Source organism: Dendrobates tinctorius, unplaced genomic scaffold (genome assembly GCF_039654945.1).
Source record: "Dendrobates tinctorius isolate UK_male_01 unplaced genomic scaffold, ASM3965494v1 ptg000054l, whole genome shotgun sequence".
In the NCBI taxonomy this organism is placed as follows: domain Eukaryota; kingdom Metazoa; phylum Chordata; class Amphibia; order Anura; family Dendrobatidae; genus Dendrobates; species Dendrobates tinctorius.
In genome coordinates this window covers 14421664-14444568 of record NW_027361722.1, presented here as the reverse complement: position 1 = coordinate 14444568, position 22905 = coordinate 14421664, and the positions used below count along the sequence as shown (strand labels likewise).

Below are 22905 nucleotides of genomic sequence, written 5' to 3'. Positions count from 1 at the left end.
TGAGCAGCGGTCCGGACCTCTGGGTCACCACGCTCCCATAATGGCGTAGCCCACTCCAACGCCTTGCTCGACAGAAGGGAAACAATAAACCCCACCTTGGCCCGTTCCGTAGGGAATCGCGCAGCCAGTAACTCCAGCTGAAAGGAGCACTGGCTGATGAAACCCCTACAGGAGGCGCCATCGCCAGAAAATTTATTGGGCAACGGGAGGTGGGTAACTGTCGGCTCGGGGGAGGACGTGGACATACGGGAAACTGTGTCTGTGATTGCCTTTACAGCAGCTTCGGTGGATTGTGCAGCTGAGAGAGCCCTCTCGAGAGTGGCCAGCTGGCCCTCAAGCTGCCGAATACACTGTAAGAGTTGCTGCTGTTCTGCCATCACAGCCAGACCCTGGCGCTAGTATAATGTTAGGAACGGTGGAACGCACTAAATAAAAATATAAATAAAGTGCGTTCACTGCTCGAGGTCCACCGTGCAGTAGGTGAAATTACCGCTGCAAAGTGGTGGCAGGAGCAATATGGCGGAATTGCCAAAAGTACAAACACAAATAACTGAGCCTGTTGTAGTCACAGTACTCAGTAAAAAATGCACACACGGTATACGGTCACAGGAGTAGCCCAAGACGACGACATTACGTCCATCTAGACCTACCGTGTGCACGGCGTTGCAACTGCGAACGCAAAGGAGGCTGCTACTGCAGCGCGGCGTGGACACTGCCGCTAAACGACAAAGGCAAGGCGCAATGTTGGACGCTAGCAGCTGTGCAAGTTGAAGAAGAGGAGCGCTGGCACTGAAACTAACTCAGTCCCTATTCACATGCGTAATATCAAAGGGAAGGGGTTTCAAATGAGTCAGTCACCAGAATCATACATCCGTCCTCATACACACAGCAGCAAGTATGACTATACTATACTTTTATAGCAGCCGGGACCTTCTGCACGCTTCCAGATCTCTGAGATGGACCAATGAGAACTGGAGCGGGGCCTGAGCATATAGACCTGGGATATGAGTCAACAGTGTGATGCAGCAGCAAAAAAGGCAAATGCAATTCTAGGATGTATTAACAAAAGGATACAGTCTAGATCACGTGAAGTCATTATTTCCCTCTACTCCTCTTTGGTCAGACCTCATCTGGAATATTGTGTCCAGTTTTGGGCACCACATTTTAAAAAAGACATCAACAAACTGGAGCAAGTTCAGAAAAGAGCGACCAGAATGGTGACCGGTCTGCAAACCCTGTCTTATGAGGAAAGGTTGCAGGATTTGGGAATGTTTAGTTTGCAAAAGAGAAGACTGAGAGGAGACTTAATAGCTGTCTACAAATATCTAAAGGGCTGTCACATTGTAGAAGGATCAACTTTATTCTCATTTGCACAAGGAAAGACTAGAAGCAATGGGATGAAACTGAATGGGAGGAGACACAGATTAGATATTAGAAAAAACTTTTTGACAGTTAGAGTGATCAATGAATGGAACAGGCTGCCACGAGAAGTGGTGAGTTCTCCTTCAATGGAAGTCTTCAAACAGAGGCTGGACAGACATCTGACTGGGATGATTTAGCGAATCCTGCTTTGAGCAGGGTGTTGGACCAGATGGCCCAGGTTTTATCTACAGCATTTCCTTGATCCACCCAATCAGTGATACTGTCATAGAAGGAAATTAAGTTAGTCTGACATGACTTATTAGTTACAAACCCATGCTGACTCTGTTTAATCACTTCATTCTTATCCAGGTATTGACATACATGTTGTTTAATAATTTGTTCAAAGATCTTTCCTGGTATAGAAGTCAGACTCACCGGCCTATAGTTGAATGGGTCCACCTTCTTCCCCTTTTTGAAGATAGGAACAACATTTGCTCTTCTCCAGTCTTCTGGCACTTCTCCTGTTCTCCAAGAATTTTCAAAGATTATGGAGAGGGGTTCAAAAATTTCTTCTGCTATCTCCTTCAGTACTCTGGGGTGTAATTCATCTGGACCTGGAGACTTGAATTCATTTAGGTTAGCTAAGTGTTTCCTCACTATCTTTCTGTTTATAGATATCCTGGATTCTTCTATTCCCTTAATAGGACAGTGAATAACAGTTGATTTTACATTTCCTTTCTGAGAGAAAACAGATGCAAAATAGGAATTTAAAAGTTCAGCCTTCTCAACATCCTGTCTTACCATTTCATCATTTTCATCCTGTAAAAATCCTATAGCATCTTTGACTTTTCTTTTACTTTTGACATATCCCCAAAATCCTTTATTATTTCTTTTGACATCTCTTGCAAGCCTCAATTCATTTTCAGCTTTAGATAATCTGATTTGTGCCCTGCACTTATCCCAGAAGGCACTGGGAATATGCAAATGATCTCCTCAAGACTCTTCCCCTGGTTTTCCTATTTCCTCTTTTCAGCTGCAACGGCCAAAACCCAGTGATCGTTGAGCTCGCGGAGACTCTTCACTTATCCCAGAAGGCACTGGGAATATGCAAATGATCTCCTCAAGACTCTTCCCCTGGTTTGATGTGTAAAGGCGCACACCTGTCTATATAAGACCTCACAGCTCACAGTGCATGTCAGACCAAATGAGAATCATGAGGCCAAAGGAACTGGCCAAGGAGCTCAGAGACAGAATTGTGGCAAGGCACAGATCTGGCCAAGGTTACAAAAGAATTTCTGTAGCACTCAAGGTTCCTAAGAGCACAGTGGCCTCCATAATCCTTCAAGGGAAGACGTTTGGGACCACCAGAAGTCTTCTTGGACCTGGCCGTCCAGCCAATCTGAGCAATCGTGGCAGAAGAGCCTTGGTGAGAGAGGTAAAGACAAACCCCATGATCACTGTGGCTGAGCTCCACAGATGCAGTAGGGAGATGGGAGAAAGTTCCACAAAATCCTGGTGTGAAAAATTTGTTGCATCATTCCCATGAAGACTCATGGCTTTACTAGATCAAAGGGTGCTTCTCCTCAATACTATTAAGCAAAGGGTCTGAATACTTATGACCATGTGATATTTCAGTTTTTCTTTTTTTAATAAATTTGCAAAAATTTCTACATTTCTGTTTTTTTCAGTCAAGATGGGGAGTAGAGTGTACATTAGTGAGAAAAAAAATGAACTTTTTTGAATTTACCAAATGGCTGCAATGAAACAAAGAGTAAAAAATTTAAAGGGGTCTGAATACTTTCCGTACCCACTGTACATAACATAGCATTATACAAAACAGAGCATGGGTGGCAGATTCATTTTTCCATTTCTCCACATGAGAGACTGTGACTGTTGTGGAGGCCGAACCAATACAGTGAAATTAATTCTACTCAATATTAATATATTAATAATTATTGTTTTATATTAATTATATAACATATTATTGAGCAGAATTAATGATAGTTGTGTGAAAAAGTGTTTGCCCCCTTCCTGATTTCCTATTCTTTTGCATGCTTCTCACACTTAAATATTTCAGACACCAAACAAATGTAAATATTAGACAAAGATGACACAAGTAATCACAGAATGCAGTTTATAAATGAAGGTCTTTATTATTAAGGGAAAAAGAAATCCAAACCTACAGGGCCCTGTGTGAAAAAGTGATTGGCCCCTAAACCTAATAACTGGATGGGTCGCCCTTAGCAACAACAACTGCAATTAAGCATTTGTGATAACTGGCAATAAGTCTTTTATAACGCTCTGGAGGAATTATGGCCACTCATCTTTGTAGAATTGTTGCAATTCAGCCACATTGGAGGTTTCCGAGCATGAACCGCCTTTTTAAGGTCATAGCATCTCAATCGGACTAAGGACAAGACTTTGACTAGGCCACTCCAAAGTCTTAATTTTGTTTTTGTTAAGCCATTCAGAGGTGGACTTGCTAGTGTGTTTTGGATCATTATCCTGCTGCATAACTCAAGTTCCCTCCTGCATGAGGTCATGAACAGATGGCTGGACATTCTCTTTCAGATTATTTTGGTAGACAGCAGAATAAATGGTTCCATTTAGCACAGCAGGTTTTCTAGGTCCTGAAGCAGCAAAACAGCTCCAGACCATCACACTACCACCACCACCATATTTTACTGTTGGTGGGGTGTTCCTTTTCTGAAATGCAGTGTTACTTCTATACCAGATGTAATGGGACATACACCTTCCAAAAAGTTCAACTTTTGTCTCGTCAGTCCCAGAGAATTCTCCCAAAAGTCTTGGGGATCATCAAGATGTTTTGTGGCAAAAAGACGAGCCTCTATGTTCTTATTGCTCAGCAGTGGTTTTCATCTTGGATCTCTGCCATGCAGGCCATTTTTGCCCAGTCTCTTTCTTATGGTGGAGTGACAGTCATGAACACTGACCTTAACTGTGATCATGCAGTTTTTTGGATGTTCTTGTGTGGTCTTTTGTGACCTAGGAAGGTTCACCACTGTTCCATGTTTTCGGCATTTGTGGATAATGGAGCTCACTGTGGTTCAGTGGAGTCGCAAAGCTTTAGAAATGGCTTTATAACCTTTTCCACGCTGATAGATCTCAATTACTTTGTTTCTCATTTGTTCTGGAACTTCTTTTGATATATAATGCACTCCTCATAGGCCTCCATATACAGTAGTATAATGCACTCCCTATAGGCAGACTCTATATAGTATTATTCACTCCCCATAGGCAGACTCTATAGAGCATAATGAATGCACTCCCCATAGGCATACTTTGTATAGTATAATGCACACTCCATAGGCCTCCATATAGTATAATGTACTCCCCATAGTCCGCCAGTAAGTATAATGCACTGCTCATAGGCCTCCATATGGTATAATGCACTCCCTATAGGTAGACCCTATATAGTATAATGCATTCACCATAGCAATCTCTATATAGTATAATGCACTCTCCATAGGCAGACTCTATATAGTATAATGCATTCCCCATAGGCAGACTCTACACAGTATAATGCACTCCCCATAAGCCTACATACAGTATAAAGCACCCATAGGCCTCTATAGTATACTGCACCCCCATAGGCCTCCATACAGTATAATGTACCCTTCATAGGCCTCTATATGGTATAACAGACACCCATAGGCAGACTCTATATAGTATAATACGCCCCCATAGGCCTCTATAGTATAAAGCACCTCCATAGGCAGACTATATATTGTATAATGCACTCCCTATAAAAAATAAATATAATACTAACCTCTCCTCCTCGTTTCCCCGCTGTTCCAATTGCTCTCACATCTCAGGACAGCAGGCGCCAAGTATTGATGCCATCGCGCCCGCTGTCAGTGTCTGCGTCAGGGACGTCAGACACAAAGGGGAATGATGGATGAGTAAGCGTGATGCTCCCTGTCTCATTAGTGCTTTCAACTGTATCATCCAGCTGATGATATAGTTGAACTTGCTATGGTGGGCGGGGGACCCGATGCTGGCAGCAGGACCCCCACCCCTACTGCTCAAGTGCCCCCTGGCGGACCGGGTGGCAGGGCAGGGAGATTGAGTCTCCCTCCTCTGATGTAGAGTTTAACTGTATGGGAACTGTGGAGACACAGGGGTCAGCGCCTCGGTTCAGCTAGCCAAAACTGCATGGACCAGGGAATGCCCGCTCTCACTTTAACATGGGCGTAACACTACTCAGACACCACAAGGTGAGGGTAGAATAGTGTGGCAATGCTTTATTGAACCACAAAACAGGCAGATAACACATAGAACAGTCCCAACAAAATACCCCAAGATGGTGCATATTAACGAGTCTGACCCTTCCGCTGACTTGCCGGGATAATGGCAGCTGTGACTTCAGATCTTCCAGGGTCGCTACCCCACCTGTGGCGCGCACACAGAGAGGAGGTAACCACAAGCATAGGAAGATGACAATACATTCAGGTACAAGGGCAGTTAACCTGAGAGTCACAACCTGGCTTCTCTAAATGTCTTTTGGAGCCAGGTGACCAGTGGGTCCCAATCCTGGCTTTCTTCAAACGTATTTATGGTTCAGCTGTTAGGCGTCGGGTTCCTGCAGCTGCACAGCAGGAATCCAGAGCCAGGCAGCCAGCGGTCTCCCATTCCCCTCCGACCTCTCAGGGACCTGCACAGCAATCTCGTCGATCCAGACGCCCTGCTCAGACCAGTTCTCTGGGTCTGGTTGTTGCTGCCACCTCTGGACCAGCAATAGTAGCGCAGCCTGCTCTGCAGTAAGCCACTCCAGAGGCTAAGTCCTCTCACCGCGCTACTGGGCATGCTCACGAGACGATCTCCCAGTGGAGATCGGGAGTCACGTGCTCAGGTCCTTCTCCTGATCTGAGTTGTCCATGTGAGAGATCTGGAAGGTCTCAGAAGCACACGGCTATAAAAGGCCCGCATGGCCGCTTGGCCATGCGCTACTATAGACTCATTGCTATCTGTGTGAATGATGATGAATGCATGTGCCTGCGAATGACTCATTAAGATCCCCTCCCTCTGATACTACGTGTGTGGATAGGGACTTAGTCATAGAGTCAGCGCCAGTCAGTGGCGCGCTACAGGCCACAGTTCACATCTTACAGCACTAGCGTCCAACAGTGTGCCTCCTCTTGGGCATTGTCGTGTGGCGGCTGGGTCGATCGCCGCGCTGCAGTCAGCAGCACTTGTTGGCGTCCGCGGTAGTGACGCCGCACGCACGGTAGGTCTAGACGGACATTGACCCTGAGTCTTGGGCCTAATCCTGTGACCGTATACCGTGTGTGCACACCGCTGAGAACTGTGAGGTCAACAGGCTCAGCATTTACATTTAAGTTCAAAGCGTCTCTGTGGTGATAACAGAGTACGCTCAATGCACACCGGGTGACGTTCAACCCGTGTGCGATATATCGCCATATTGTGCGTCTGCCATTATCTAGCAGTGGTGTAACACCTACTGCACGGTGGACCCCGGGCGGCGAACGCATATATTATTATTTATTAGTGCGTTCCGCCGTCCCTAACATCAGCGATGGTCAATGGAGCAGATCTGTATTCTTCCAACCGGGGCTGAAAACCCCTAGGTTGTTTCCTGTAGAATGATAGATCCGAATCCTTCGTGATGGAGCCATAATCGTCTTCATGGAGCCAGGTGACCGGCGGGTCCCAATCCTGGCTTTCTTCAAACGTATTTATGGTTCAGCGATGGTCAATGAAGCAGATCTGTATTCTTCCAACCGGGGCCGAAAACCCCTAGGTTGTTTCCTGTAGAATGATAGATCCGAGTCCTTCGTGATGAAGCCATGATGTAAAATGGCTGATGTCCTGTCTCTGGTCCTTTGGATGAATGGATGTCTTGGCAGAATCTCTGGATGTCCCTCTCTCACAGTCTCTCTGTCTCTGAGTCTCTTTATATAGAGGCATGTAACCTATTTTTAGATTTAACAAGTGTCCTTCAGTCCAGCATCACAGATAAGGACAGATAAGGGGAAGAATGGTGATGAGATGATAGTAGCATTACTTGATTATTTATTCTATTTGCATAGTTTTTCCTCCTCAGTTTTCAAAGTCAGGGAAATATCTGGCCTACACAAAGCATAATTAGCATATCAGCAAACATCACTAGTCATCAAAGATAAGAGCGCATAATCTTATATCAAATGTCAGCTTACAAGTCACTATTCCAGGCTTACACAAGCAAAAGTATAGCTAACAGCCTATTCTTCTTGGTTTGCTAAAACTACTGTAGTCATCTGGGTAATTAAGATATAATCCGTTTTCATACAGTTAATAGTAGCGTAGGTCCAGGTGGGCCCCCTCAGAGCACTGGGCCCAGGGTGAACACTCTTTTCCCCCGATAGCTATGTTACTGAACATGAAGATGTCCAGTACTTAGAGAAACAGCTGAAGAGAGGAGGCTGAGCCCGACCACTACTGAGCAAGACACAGAAGTACAAGATGTTCAATGCTAAGAGACACAGCCGAGGTGAGGAGGCTGAGCCCGACCGCCACTGAGCAAGACACAGAAGTACAAGGTGTTCAGTGCTCAGAGACACGGCCGAGGTGAGGAGGCTGAGCCCGACCGCCACTGAGCAAGACACAGAAGTACAAGGTGTTCAGTGCTCAGAGACACGGCCGAGGTGAGGAGGCTGAGCCCGACAGCCACTGAGCAAGACACAGAACTACAAGGTGTTCTGTGCTCAGAGACACGGCCGAGGTGAGGAGGCTGAGCCCGACCGCCACTGAGCAAGACACAGAAGTACAAGGTGTTCAGTGCTCAGAGGCACGACCGAGGTGAGTAGGCTGAGCCCGACCACCACTGAGCAAAACAAAGAATCGTATCCATTGTATGTCAGGAATTCTCTAGTGAGGGTCAGTGAGTTATCTCATCCGATACCTGCTCCTCACAGCTGGGATGTTCCATTTTTTTTGGCCTATTTGTCATTGTTACCCTCTATTTATCATTTCCAAAATATCAATTTTATGGGCTGGATACAAATAGTGGAATTATTATTCAAGTGGAGTCTTTACAGGTGGTGAGGGGCACATACGGTACTTTTTTTTTTTTAATGAATATATACAGTATATTGTCATCACTCCCACTAATCCCTGTCCCCAGAGCTTCAGTTTAATTTCCCTATTCTTTCTTATGGCAGCCATATCACGGCAGATGTTTCCCGGTCGATATCCCTGTCCCCCTTAGGGAAGGATGGGATCATCACACGGAGATGCTAAAATACTTTGGAAATTTCCTTGTGGGGCTTTCAGCACCTGATCACCGGAAGGGAAACATTACTGCTCTAGATAGTCGGCCATAAGCTAGAATCGAGGCCGGCTACAAAGAAAATGTCTGCTCTAATAGATTACAATGATCCTTTAGTTCCAGATCTATCTATCTATCTATCTATCTATCTATCTATCTATCTATCTATCTATTATCTATCTGTCTATCTATCATCTATCTATCTATTATCTATCACCTGTCTATCATCTATATATCTATTTATTATCTATCTATTATTTATCATCTATTATCTAGCTATATATCTATTCATCATCTGTTATCTATTATCTATCTATCATCTATCTATCATCTATTATCAATAATAATAATAGTATAATAATGTATTATTTTATATATTTAATTATTACTAACAATATTATTTTATATAATTTTACATTTTCTGACCGTCCAAAATAAGGAAACGCTTTCTAAACATTTCTACAGAAAAAGTGATTTTTTTTTTTGTTGTACATTTAGTGAGAAGCCGCGGGACCTTTTTCAGTGAATAATATGTAATTTATATGAGACTGTTAGAAAAAAATATTCTTTTAAATATATTTTTATAGTGGGAATCTTTCAACCAGATTTTTCCCATTTTTTGGTTTATTTTTAAATATAACCATATGCCCTGTTTATTAGAAAACTGCAGAATCCCACAGTGCCATATAAATACTTTTATGATGTCTGTCCTTTTTGGCGACCTATTTTCAACTGAACGCTATAAAATTGCTGTTCTTAGCCGGTACAACGCTCCAGCAAAGAGCGGCTGATATATCATTGACTGTGGATGGATTTTTTTTCACACTTTTCCTGATAATAATCTGTAAGTATAGGCTTGGGCTAAAAATATACAAGACTACCTTATATTTATATATAACAATCCCATATTTGAACCAATTTTGTTTTAATATTATTTTCCTTTTTTAGCTATTCTACCTTTTTTCATTTTTTATCTATTTTATCTATTATTTTATTTGTTTCCATTATTTTAGCTTTTATTTCTATTTTTTATATCTATTTTAGCTATCATTCTGCCTTTTTATTTCCATTTTTTTTTATCAATTTTATCTATTATTCTTTTTTCATCTATTTTATCCATTATTTTACCCTTATTTCTATTTTTTACTCTTTATTATTTTTCTTTTTATATCAGATTTTTTTTCCCCACTTGCTGTCTTTTTAAGTTTCCTGGGAGTCAGTTTTGTTTGAAGGACAGAAGCTTAAAAAACATTATTTGATCCAAAAATATACTAAGCGTTAAATATCATGAAATGGAAAAAAAAGTACATTTTATTCAATTTTTTTTTCTGATGTTATATATTTATTAACCTTTTTTAGATTCATTGTAAAATAAAAAAAAAAACATAAAAAAATTATGACAAATCAAAGGTTAAAATTAGGACTAAATAGAATAGAAAAATAAAGAAGAAATAAAGCAAATTAAAATAAAAAGCGTTTTTTTTTTTTCAAATTTTCAAATTATAACGTAGTGTAAAAAAAAAATAATAAAAAAGCATAAAAAATTTCTAATCATAATATATATTTTTTAGAATTTACAGCGAAAGGGAAGCTTTTTTTTTTTAATGCACAGAAAAAAAAATATGTCATTTTCTGCCCTTTAATTCTCTTTGGAGAAAAGCAGGGCTAAAAACGCAAGATGAGGCGTCCATCTCATAACTCCCAGAATGCTTTGTGAATGACATGAAAAACACAAGGCTTGATGATCCTTCCCTCTCGACCTGTATCCAGATGGCTACCCTGGTATCGATCCGTTGGTAATATATAACATGATGAATGTAGAGGGCTAGTTCTGTCACCTTGGATACGGAAACCACCGGCGCTCGCTGATTGAATCCCCTGCCATTATTTTCACTGCAGAAACAGGGTTTTTTCTTCTTTCCTTTTTTTTTTTTCTTTTTTTTAAATGTATCCGTCTGATATGTTTTTTGTACCAAGGTTGCATACATCTGCGCCCGGTCTGGCGGACGTATAATTGGGATTTTTTTGGAACATTGCTTTGAAGGGAGGAAAAGGGGGAGAATGAAATAAATAAATAAGCGACATTAAAAAAGGAACGGACGATAAAAACAACTAAAATTACAGCGAAGCGTAAGAAACAAATGGAGTTTGGTCGGAATTTTCTGTGGCTGGAAGATTAACCCTTTGCTGCAAGCGGAACCAAATTGAGAACAAATGTGTGTGCGGTAAAGAAATTGTAAAACAGAGGAAGATTGAGGATGGTTCGAGAGGCAGCGTGGAACAGCTCCGAACAAAGGGGACGATGGAGGGAAATAATAATAATAATTACAAAAAAATAGATAGATAATAGATACAGGTGCATCTCACACATTTAGAATATCATCAGAAAGTTAATTTATTTCAGTTCTTCAATACAAAAAGTGAAACTCGTGGTTCAAATCCCACCAAGAACAACTTCTTCAAGGAGTTTGTATGTTCTCCCCATGTTTGCGTGGGTTTCCTCCCACATTCCAAAGACATACTGATAGGGAATTTAGATTGTGAGCCCCATCGGGGACAGCGATGATAATGTCTGTAAAGTGCTGTGGAATTAATGGCGCTATATAAATGAGTCAAATGAATAAATAAAAATAGATTCTATAGAGCCATTACACACAGAGTGATCTATTCCACGTGTTTATTTCTGGTAATACTGATGATTATGGCTTACAGCCAATGACAACCCAAAAGTCATTATCTCAGGAAATTAGAATACTTTATAGCACTAGCTTGTAAAAATGATTTTAAAATCTGAAATGTTGTCCTACTGATATGTATGATCAGTAAATGCACTCAATACTTGGTCGGGCTCCTTTGGCATCAATTGCTGCATCAATGCGGCGTGGCATGGAGGCGATCAGCCTGTGGCACTGCTGAGGGGTTATGGAAGCCCAGGTTGCTTTGATAGCAGCCTTCAGCTCGTCTGCATTGTTGGGTCTGGTGTCTCTCATCTTCCTCTTGACAATACTCCATAGATTCTCTATGGGGTTAAGGTCAGGAGAGTTTGCTGCCAATCAAGCCCAGTGATACTGTTGTGTGTACACCAGGTATTGGTACTTTTGGCCGTGTGGACAGGGGCCAAGTCCTGCTGGAGAATGACATTTCCATCTCCATAAAGCTTGTCGGCAGAGGGAAGCATGAAGAGCTCTAAAATGTCCTGGTAGACGGCTGCGCTTAAGTGACATCTTAAGTGACTAACCAATTGTGTTAGCCAATAAAGGTGTCACTAATTTAATACTTTTGTCATTTTTAGGCATAAAAGTATTTACATTAATAATGACTTTAGAATGTATATAAACACTTTGCTCTTTTCCATGGACAGTCCAGGATTTTGCAGACAGTATGTCAGGGTCTCCTCGAAGGGGTCGCCCTGTGACTGGCAGCAGATTACCGGGACCGTACACTGGGATAAACATAAGGCGATGAGCACGGATGGCCGCTGCCACATTTATCTGTAAAGCAAAGATGAGTTTCCATGGTAACTGCTGATGCAGTGGAGGGCAGTGACCACCACATGCGGCCTCTGCAAATTATTACAGAGCACCTATATAATAAGCAGATTTATGGCACTGTCATTGTTGCCCATAGCGACCAATCACAGCACGGTTTTCATTTTAGAAGAGCAGTTAAAGACTTGAGAGCTGCGATATGATTGGTTGCTGTGAGGACCCATATGACTATGACACATCATATAGTTTCCAGGTCTGCGGTTTGCTTTGTGACTGCTGCAAAGTGTAAACAAACTCCATGTACAGTAGATGTTGTCCCAGATTTTTCTGCTCTCCACACAGCCCCCGCCACGTCAGTCACAGCCCCCCGAGTCTGCACTGGGCCTCGTACCACAGGCTGCAATCTCAGGGCAGAAGCCAGAAATCATGGACTTATGGAAATCTTTATCATTCTCATGTAGTTTTATCATGTATGACAGATGATAGGTGGAGTAGTGCACTGTCCAGATAGACTATACTGACAGCAACGTTACATGATGCGGAGAGTAGTGCCCTGAGGTACTCTGACGGTATCTCATCTCATAGGCTGAGATACTGAGCCCAGCAGATAATGTCACATACCACGAGCTTAGATACTCAACCCCAGCAGAAAGTGTCTCATATCAGCTCCTTAGATACTGAGCGGAACAGACTGTATCACATGTCATCGGCTTAGATACTCGTTCCAGCAGATGGTATCACATATCATAGGCTGAGATACTGAGCCCAGCAGATATTGTCACATACCATGAGCTTAGATACTCAACCCAGCAGAAAGTGTCTCTTATCAGCTCCTTAGATACTGAGCAGAAAAGACTGTATCACATGTCATCGGCTTAGATACTCGTTCCAGCAGATGGTATCACATATCATAGGCTGAGATACTGAGCTCAGCAGATATTGTCACATACCATGAGCTTAGATACTCAACCCAGCAGAAAGTGTCTCTTATCAGCTCCTTAGATACTGAGCAGAAAAGACTGTATCACATGTCATCGGCTTAGATACTCGTTCCAGCTGACAGTATCACATATCTTAGGCTTAGATACTCGGCCCAGCACACAGTATTACATATCATAGACTTAGATACTCGGCCCAGCAGACAGTATTACATATCATAGGCTTAGATAGTGAGCTCTGCAGACAGTATCAAATATCATAAGCTTAGATGCTCGTCTCAGCACCCATATTCCCAACCTTACAAGAAGAAAAAGAGGCACAGATCATGCAGTAGGTGACCACAAGTATGCTAATCAAATACATGCTGTCATGTGACCGCCCACTCATATCAGGGAAGAGCGACGGTGCATATATATTTTAGCACATTGAGGTGCAGTGGTATTTACAGCTGTATCTCTATGTACCAGTTCAATGTGCCTATAAAGAAGAAGAACATAATCTAAATTGTCCAATCATTGGTAATACGGTGTGAGGCTCACAGCTGAAGCTGCTGCCTACCATGAAATAAGTTGTGAGTTTGAATCCCAGGGAAGCCCAGATGTTAGGAAAAGCAGAGAGTTAATCACTGAACACAGACAGATAGGACCACCATGGTCCTTAGTTAGAGGAGCAGTATGGAGGAGACACGTTGGCATCACCGTGCTATCGAGATGGAGTCAGGACATAGCCCTGACCTCCTGGAACAGCAGAACATCTCTATCAACTTGTCCCACTGGATCCAAGACTATTGGAAGATATGAATTACCCACATGATAGGCCAGTATAACACATGATGAGCTTAGATACACAGGCTCAGCAGACAGTATCACACACAAAAGGATTAGATACATCCTCATTCCTCTAAAATATTCATTTTCTGAATTGTACAGATATTTGACCTTCACTTTTGCATTTGCAGCCTCTCCATGGTCTCGGACGCGTACACAGAGAGTATCTTCATGGAACCAATACACCTATCATCTGCAGTGGCCGCCAAGAAGATTATAAGCGAAGGTAATGTCAACGACTGCTCCTGGAAGGAGGAGGATTGTGTCCACTGCTTATGTATGGACGGAGGGGGTCTACAAGATAGTTTATGGTAGGGAATAATCCACTTTATGTCTGTGACATCAGATAGACAAAGATAGATAGAATAATATATAGATAGATTATAGATAGATAATAGATACATAGATAATAGATAGATAATAGATAAAATATAGATAGATAATATACAGATAATAGATAGATAATAGATACATAGATAATAGATAGATAGATAATAGATTGGTAGATAATAGATAGATAATAGATACATAGATAATAGATAATATACAGATAATAGATAGTAGATACATAGATAATAGATAGATAATATATAGATAGATAATAGATAGATAATAGATAATAGATAGATAATAGATAGATAGTAGATACATAGATAATAGATAGATAGATAATAGATCGGTAGATAATAGATAGATAATAGACAGATAATAGAGATATAATATGTAGATAATAGCTAGATAATTTACAAAATTGTCTCTATAGTCACCAATTTTACAATCTTTCTACATTTTATCCACATGAAGCCATTACAAAATGATTTCCCCCTCCCCCCATCTCGGCTGTCACTAATTTATTCTCATGGGGGGGCAAATCCCATCCTGACCCCTTACTCAGCAATTGAGTTAATTTTTGAGGTCACTCTTTCCAGTCGTGTAATTTTCAGCATGTAACCACTGACACCAGTATGTGTGAGGAAGACATGCCATCCATTTTTAATGCCATATGCTCTCGTCATTTGGGGGTCCTCTCCGGATGCTTCTTCCTCCTCTTCAGCACTTTCTTTTCAATTATTGTTTTGACACCAAATTCTCCATGAAAAGATAAATATTCTGCCCCTTCTAAGCAGCTTGAGCTATACTCTAGAGTTTCATTAACAATTCTGCAAACTTCAGAGCTGAAATCTCACAGGATACCGTGCTTGTTCATTATTTAAAAAAAGCATCCTCAGTCGACTAATGCAGAAATAGTAACATCCACCCCACCCTCCTCCCGCTCTGGAGTATAATACAGGATGTAACTCAGGATCAGTAATGTAATGTATGTACACAGTGACTGCACCAGCAGAATAGTGAGTGCAGCTCTGGAGTATAATACAGGATGTAACTCAGGATCAGTAATGTAATGTATGTACACAGTGACTGCACCAGCAGAATAGTGAGTGCAGCTCTGGAGTATAATACAGGATGTAACTCAGGATCAGTAATGTATGTATACAGTGACTGCACCAGCAGAATAGTGAGTGCAGCTCTGGAGTATAATACAGAATGTAACTCAGGGTCAGTAATGTAATATATATACACAGTAACTGCACCAACAGAATAGTGAGTGCAGCCCTGGGGTATAATACAGGATGTAACTCAGGATCAGTAATGTAATGTATGTACACAGTGACTGCACCAGCAGAATAGTGAGTGCAGCTGTGGAGTATAATACAGGATGTAACTCTGGATCAGTAATGTAATGTATGTACACAGTGACTGCACCAGCAGAATAGTGAGTGCAACTCTGGAGTATAATACAGGAGGTAACTCTGGATCAGTAATGTAATGTATGTACACAGTGACTGCACCAGCAGAATAGTGAGTGCAGCTCTGGAGTATAATACAGGATGTAACTGAGGATCTGTAATGTATGTACACAGTGACTGCACCAGCAGAATAGTGAGTGCAGCTCTGGAGTATAATACAGGATGTAACTCAGGATCAGTAATGTAATGGATGTACACAGTGACTGCACCAGCAGAATAGTGAGTGCAGCTCTGGAGTATAATACAGAATGTAACTCAGGGTCAGTAATGTAATATATATACACAGTGACTTCACCAGCAGAATAGAGAGTGCAGCCCTGGGGTATAATACAGGATGTAACTGAGGATCAGTAATGTAATGTATGTACACAGTGACTGTACCAGCAGAATAGTGAATGCAGCTCTGGGGTATAATGCAGGATGTAACTCTGGATCAGTAATGTATGTACACAGTGACTGCACCAGCAGAATAGTGAGTGCAGCTCTGGAGTATAATACAGGAGGTAACTCTGGATCAGTAATGTAATGTATGCACACAGTGACTGCACCAGCAGAATAGTGAGTGCAGCTCTGGAGTATAATACAGGATGTAACTGAGGATCTGTAATGTATGTACACATTGACTGCACCAGCAGAATAGTGAGTGCAGCTCTGGAGTATAATACAGGATGTAACTCAGGATCAGTAATGTATGTACACAGTGACTGCACCAGCAGAATAGTGAGTGCAGCTCTGGAGTATAATACAGGATGTAACGCAGGATCAGTAATGTAATGTATGTACACAGTGACTGCACCAGCAGAATAGTGAGTGCAGCTCTGGAGAATAATACAGGATGTAACTCAGGATCAGTAATGTAATGTATGTACACAGTGACTTCACCAGCAGAATAGTGAGTGCAGCTCAGGGGTATAATACAGGATGTAACTCAGGATCAGTAATGTAATGTATGTACACAGTGACTGCACCAGCAAAATAGTGAGTGCAGCTCTGGCGTATAATACAGGATGTAACTCAGGATCAGTAATGTAATGTATGTACATAGTGACTGCACCAGCAGAATAGTGAGTGCAGCTCTGGAGTATAATACAGGATGTAACTCAGGATCAGTAATGTAATGGATGTACACAGTGACTGCACCAGCAGAATAGTGAGTGCAGATCTGGAGTATAATACAGAATGTAACTCAGGGTCAGTAATGTAATATATATACACAGTGACTGCACCAGCAGAATAGTGAGTGCAGCCCTGGGGTATAATACAGGATGTAACTGAGGATCAGTAATGTAATGTATGTACACAGTGACTGTACCAGCAGAATAGTGAATGCAGCTCTGGGGTATAATGCAGGATGTAACTCTGGATCAGTAATGTATGTACACAGTGACTGCACCAGCAGAATAGTGAGTGCAGCTCTGGAGTATAATACAGGAGGTAACTCTGGATCAGTAATGTAATGTATGCACACAGTGACTGCACCAGCAGAATAGTGAGTGCAGCTCTGGAGTATAATACAGGATGTAACTGAGGATCTGTAATGTATGTACACATTGACTGCACCAGCAGAATAGTGAGTGCAGCTCTGGAGTATAATACAGGATGTAACTCAGGATCAGTAATGTATGTACACAGTGACTGCACCAGCAGAATAGTGAGTGCAGCTCTGGAGTATAATACAGGATGTAACGCAGGATCAGTAATGTAATGTATGTACACAGTGACTGCACCAGCAGAATAGTGAGTGCAGCTCTGGAGAATAATACAGGATGTAACTCAGGATCAGTAATGTAATGTATGTACACAGTGACTTCACCAGCAGAATAGTGAGTGCAGCTCAGGGGTATAATACAGGATGTAACTCAGGATCAGTAATGTAATGTATGTACACAGTGACTGCACCAGCAAAATAGTGAGTGCAGCTCTGGCGTATAATACAGGATGTAACTCAGGATCAGTAATGTAATGTATGTACATAGTGACTGCACCAGCAGAATAGTGAGTGCAGCTCTGGAGTATAATACAGGATGTAACTCAGGATCAGTAATGTAATGGATGTACACAGTGACTGCACCAGCAGAATAGTGAGTGCAGATCTGGAGTATAATACAGAATGTAACTCAGGGTCAGTAATGTAATATATATACACAGTGACTGCACCAGCAGAATAGTGAGTGCAGCCCTGGGGTATAATACAGGATGTAACTGAGGATCAGTAATGTAATGTATGTACACAGTGACTGCACCAGCAGAATAGTGAGTGCAGCTCTGGGGTATAATGCAGGATGTAACTGGATCAGTAATGTAATGTATGTACACAGTGACTGCACCAGCAGAATAGTGAGTGCAACTCTGGAGTATAATACAGGAGGTAACTCTGGATCAGTAATGTAATGTATGCACACAGTGACTGCACCAGCAGAATAGTGAGTGCAGCTCTGGAGTATAATACAGGATGTAACTCAGGATCAGTAATTTAATGTTTGTACACAGTGACTGCACCAGCAGAATAGTGAGTGCAGCTCTGGAGTATAATACAGGAGGTAACTCTGGATCAGTAATGTAATGTATGCACACAGTGACTGCACCAGCAGAATAGTGAGTGCAGCTCTGGAGTATAATACAGGATGTAACTCAGGATCAGTAATTTAATGTTTGTACACAGTGACTGCACCAGCAGAATAGTGAGTGCAGCTCTGGGGTATAATACAGGATTTTTAGTCAGGATCAGTAATGTAATGTATGTACACAGTGACTGCACCAGCAGAATAGTGAGTGCAGCTCTGGAGTATAATACAGGATGTAATTCAGGATCAGTAATGTATGTACACAGTGACTGCACCAGCAGAACAGTGAGTGCAGCTCTGGAGTATAATACAGGATGTAACGCAGGATCAGTAATGCATGTACACAGTGACTGCACCAGCAGAATAGTGAGTGCAGCTCTGGAGAATAATACAGGATGTAACTCAGGATCAGTAATGTAATGTATGTACACAGTGACTTCACCAGCAGAATAGTGAGTGCAGCTCAGGGGTATAATACAGGATGTAACTCAGGATCAGTAATGTAATGTATGTACACAGTGACTGCACCAGCAAAATAGTGAGTGCAGCTCTGGAGTATAATACAGGATGTAACTCAGGATCAGTAATGTAATGTATGTACACAGTGACTGCCCCAACAGAATAGTGAGTTCAGCTCTGGAGTATAATACAGGATGTAGCTCAGGATCAGCACAGGATACTGTAAGTAATGTAATGTATGTACACAGTGACTGCACCAGCAGAATAGTGAGTGCAGCTCTGGAGTATAATACATGATGTGAGGCTGGTTTCACATTTGCGTTTTTTAGCGCTGGAAAAAAACGCACACCTGCGCATGCGTTTTTTCCCCTATATTTAACATGGGTGCGCATACCTGCGCACTGGTCAGCGCATGTATGCGATTTTCATGCGCTGCGTTTTTTTGGGGTGTGCGTTGGGATTTTCCAGACGCAGCATGTTGCATTTTTTGGCCCTGCAAAAAAGCGCATGCGCACATATGCGCACGTTTTGCGCTAAAAATGGCCATTATAGCCTATGGATGCGCATATGTGCGCACTGGCATGCTCATGTATGCGTTTTTTTGCATATGCGTTTTTTTTTTTAAACCATGGAATTTAGGGGTTTGGGTTAGAGTTAGGGTTAGTTAAGGGGGTTTAGGGTTAGGGTTATGGTCAGGGTCAGGGTTAGGGTTAGGGTTAGGGTCAGGGTTAGGGTTAAGTATGGTTTTGTTAAGGATTAGGGTCATGGTTAGGGTCAGGATTAGGGTTAAGTATGGTTTTGTTAAGGGTTAGGGTCAGGGTTAGGGTTAGGGTTAGGGTTAGGGTCAGGGTTAGGGTTAGGGTCAGGGTTAGGGTCAGGATTAGGGTTAAGTATGGTTTTGTTAAGGATTAGGGTCAGGGTTAGGGTCAGGATTAGGGTTAAGTATGGTTTTGTTAAGGGTTAGGGTCAGGGTTAGGGTTAGGGTTAGGGTCAGGGTTAGGGTTAGGGTTAGGGTCAGGGTTAGGGTCAGGATTAGGGTTAAGTATGGTTTTGTTAAGGATTAGGGTCAGGGTTAGGGTCAGGATTAGGGTTAAGTATGGTTTTGTTAAGGGTTAGGGTCAGGGTTAGGGTTAGGGTTAGGGTTAGGGTCAGGGTTAGGGTCAGGATTAGGGTTAGGGTTAGGGTTAGGGTTAGGGTTAAGTATGGTTTTGTTAAGGGTTAGGGTCAGGGTTAGGGTTAGGGTCAGGGTTAGGGTTAGGGTTAGGGTTAGGGTCAGGGTTAGGGTTAGGGTTAGGGTCAGGGTTAGGGTTAGGGTTAGGGTTAGTTAGGGTTTAGGGTTTGGGTTAGGGTTAAGTATGATTTGGTTAAGGGTTAGGGTCAGGGTTAGGGTTAGGGTTAGGGTCAGGGTTAGGGTTAGGGTTAGGGTCAGGGTTAGGGTTAGTAAAGTCATGGTTTGGGTAGTGTGAGGGGCCACCTAAAAATGTTGGAAAAAAACGCAAACGCGGTAAAAACGCGCTAAAAACGCATACAAACGCATAAAAACGCTGCGTTTTTTTCATGCATGCTCATAAAAATGCTTGAAAAAAACGCAGCAGTTGTATGCTTATGTATGCGTTTTTTCAATGCGTTTTTTTGCGGGAAAAACGCGCTGCAAAAAAAAGCAAGTGTGAAACTAGCCTAACTCAGGATCAGTAATATAAGGTATGTACACAGTGACTGCACCAGCAGAATAGTGAGTGCAGCTCTGGGGTATAATACAGGCGGTAACTCAGGATCAGTAATGTAATGTATGTACACAGTGACTGCACCAGCAGAATAGTGAGTGCAGCTCTGGAGTATAATTCAGGATGTAACTCAGGATCAGTAATGTAATGTATGTACACAGTGACTTCACCAGCAGAATAGTGAGTGCAGCTCAGGGGTATAATACAGGATGTAACTCAGGATCAGTAATGTAATGTATGTACACAGTGACTGCACCAGCAAAATAGTGAGTGCAGCTCTGGCGTATAATACAGGATGTAACTCAGGATCAGTAATGTAATGTATGTACACAGTGACTGCCCCAGCAGAATAGTGAGTGCAGCTCTGGAGTATAATACAGGATGTAGCTCAGGATCAGCACAGGATACTGTAAGTAATGTAATGTATGTACACAGTGACTGCACCAGCAGAATAGTGAGTGCAGCTCTGGAGTATAATACATGATGTAACTCAGGATCAGTAATATAAGGTATGTACACAGTGACTGCACCAGCAGAATAGTGAGTGCAGCTCTGGGGTATAATACAGGCGGTAACTCAGGATCAGTAATGTATGTACACAGTGACTGCACCAGCAGAATAGTGAGTGCAGCTCTGGAGTATAATACAGGATGTAACTCAGGATCAGTAATGTAATGGATGTACACAGTGACTGCACCAGCAGAATAGTGAGTGCAGCTCTGGAGTATAATACAGGATGTAACTCAGGGTCAGTAATGTAATATATATACACAGTGACTTCACCAGCAGAATAGAGAGTGCAGCCCTGGGGTATAATACAGGATGTAACTGAGGATCAGTAATGTAATGTATGTACACAGTGACTGTACCAGCAGAATAGTGAATGCAGCTCTGGGGTATAATGCAGGATGTAACTCTGGATCAGTAATGTATGTACACAGTGACTGCACCAGCAGAATAGTGAGTGCAGCTCTGGAGTATAATACAGGAGGTAACTCTGGATCAGTAATGTAATGTATGCACACAGTGACTGCACCAGCAGAATAGTGAGTGCAGCTCTGGAGTATAATACAGGATGTAACTGAGGATCTGTAATGTATGTACACATTGACTGCACCAGCAGAATAGTGAGTGCAGCTCTGGAGTATAATACAGGATGTAACTCAGGATCAGTAATGTATGTACACAGTGACTGCACCAGCAGAATAGTGAGTGCAGCTCTGGAGTATAATACAGGATGTAACGCAGGATCAGTAATGTAATGTATGTACACAGTGACTGCACCAGCAGAATAGTGAGTGCAGCTCTGGAGAATAATACAGGATGTAACTCAGGATCAGTAATGTAATGTATGTACACAGTGACTTCACCAGCAGAATAGTGAGTGCAGCTCAGGGGTATAATACAGGATGTAACTCAGGATCAGTAATGTAATGTATGTACACAGTGACTGCACCAGCAAAATAGTGAGTGCAGCTCTGGCGTATAATACAGGATGTAACTCAGGATCAGTAATGTAATGTATGTACATAGTGACTGCACCAGCAGAATAGTGAGTGCAGCTCTGGAGTATAATACAGGATGTAACTCAGGATCAGTAATGTAATGGATGTACACAGTGACTGCACCAGCAGAATAGTGAGTGCAGATCTGGAGTATAATACAGAATGTAACTCAGGGTCAGTAATGTAATATATATACACAGTGACTGCACCAGCAGAATAGTGAGTGCAGCCCTGGGGTATAATACAGGATGTAACTGAGGATCAGTAATGTAATGTATGTACACAGTGACTGTACCAGCAGAATAGTGAATGCAGCTCTGGGGTATAATGCAGGATGTAACTCTGGATCAGTAATGTATGTACACAGTGACTGCACCAGCAGAATAGTGAGTGCAGCTCTGGAGTATAATACAGGAGGTAACTCTGGATCAGTAATGTAATGTATGCACACAGTGACTGCACCAGCAGAATAGTGAGTGCAGCTCTGGAGTATAATACAGGATGTAACTGAGGATCTGTAATGTATGTACACATTGACTGCACCAGCAGAATAGTGAGTGCAGCTCTGGAGTATAATACAGGATGTAACTCAGGATCAGTAATGTATGTACACAGTGACTGCACCAGCAGAATAGTGAGTGCAGCTCTGGAGTATAATACAGGATGTAACGCAGGATCAGTAATGTAATGTATGTACACAGTGACTGCACCAGCAGAATAGTGAGTGCAGCTCTGGAGAATAATACAGGATGTAACTCAGGATCAGTAATGTAATGTATGTACACAGTGACTTCACCAGCAGAATAGTGAGTGCAGCTCAGGGGTATAATACAGGATGTAACTCAGGATCAGTAATGTAATGTATGTACACAGTGACTGCACCAGCAAAATAGTGAGTGCAGCTCTGGCGTATAATACAGGATGTAACTCAGGATCAGTAA

At 42.2% G+C, this 22905-nt stretch overlaps 1 protein-coding gene and 1 long non-coding RNA gene across 3 annotated transcripts in view; one reads left to right on the top strand and one right to left on the bottom strand.

The window, feature by feature from the left end:
- Positions 1 to 22905, bottom strand: part of LOC141091503 (uncharacterized) — a 155309-nt gene that overhangs the window by 5618 nt on the left and 126786 nt on the right. The gene's annotated exons all lie outside the window — the stretch shown is intronic.
- STYXL2 (serine/threonine/tyrosine interacting like 2) overlaps positions 1 to 22905 on the top strand; it is an 80931-nt gene that overhangs the window by 26601 nt on the left and 31425 nt on the right. Inside the window, exon 3 of the mRNA XM_073577120.1 lies at positions 14036 to 14130. Within this exon, the coding sequence (XP_073433221.1) occupies positions 14036 to 14130 (95 nt within the window). The remainder of the gene's footprint in view (positions 1 to 14035; positions 14131 to 22905) is intronic.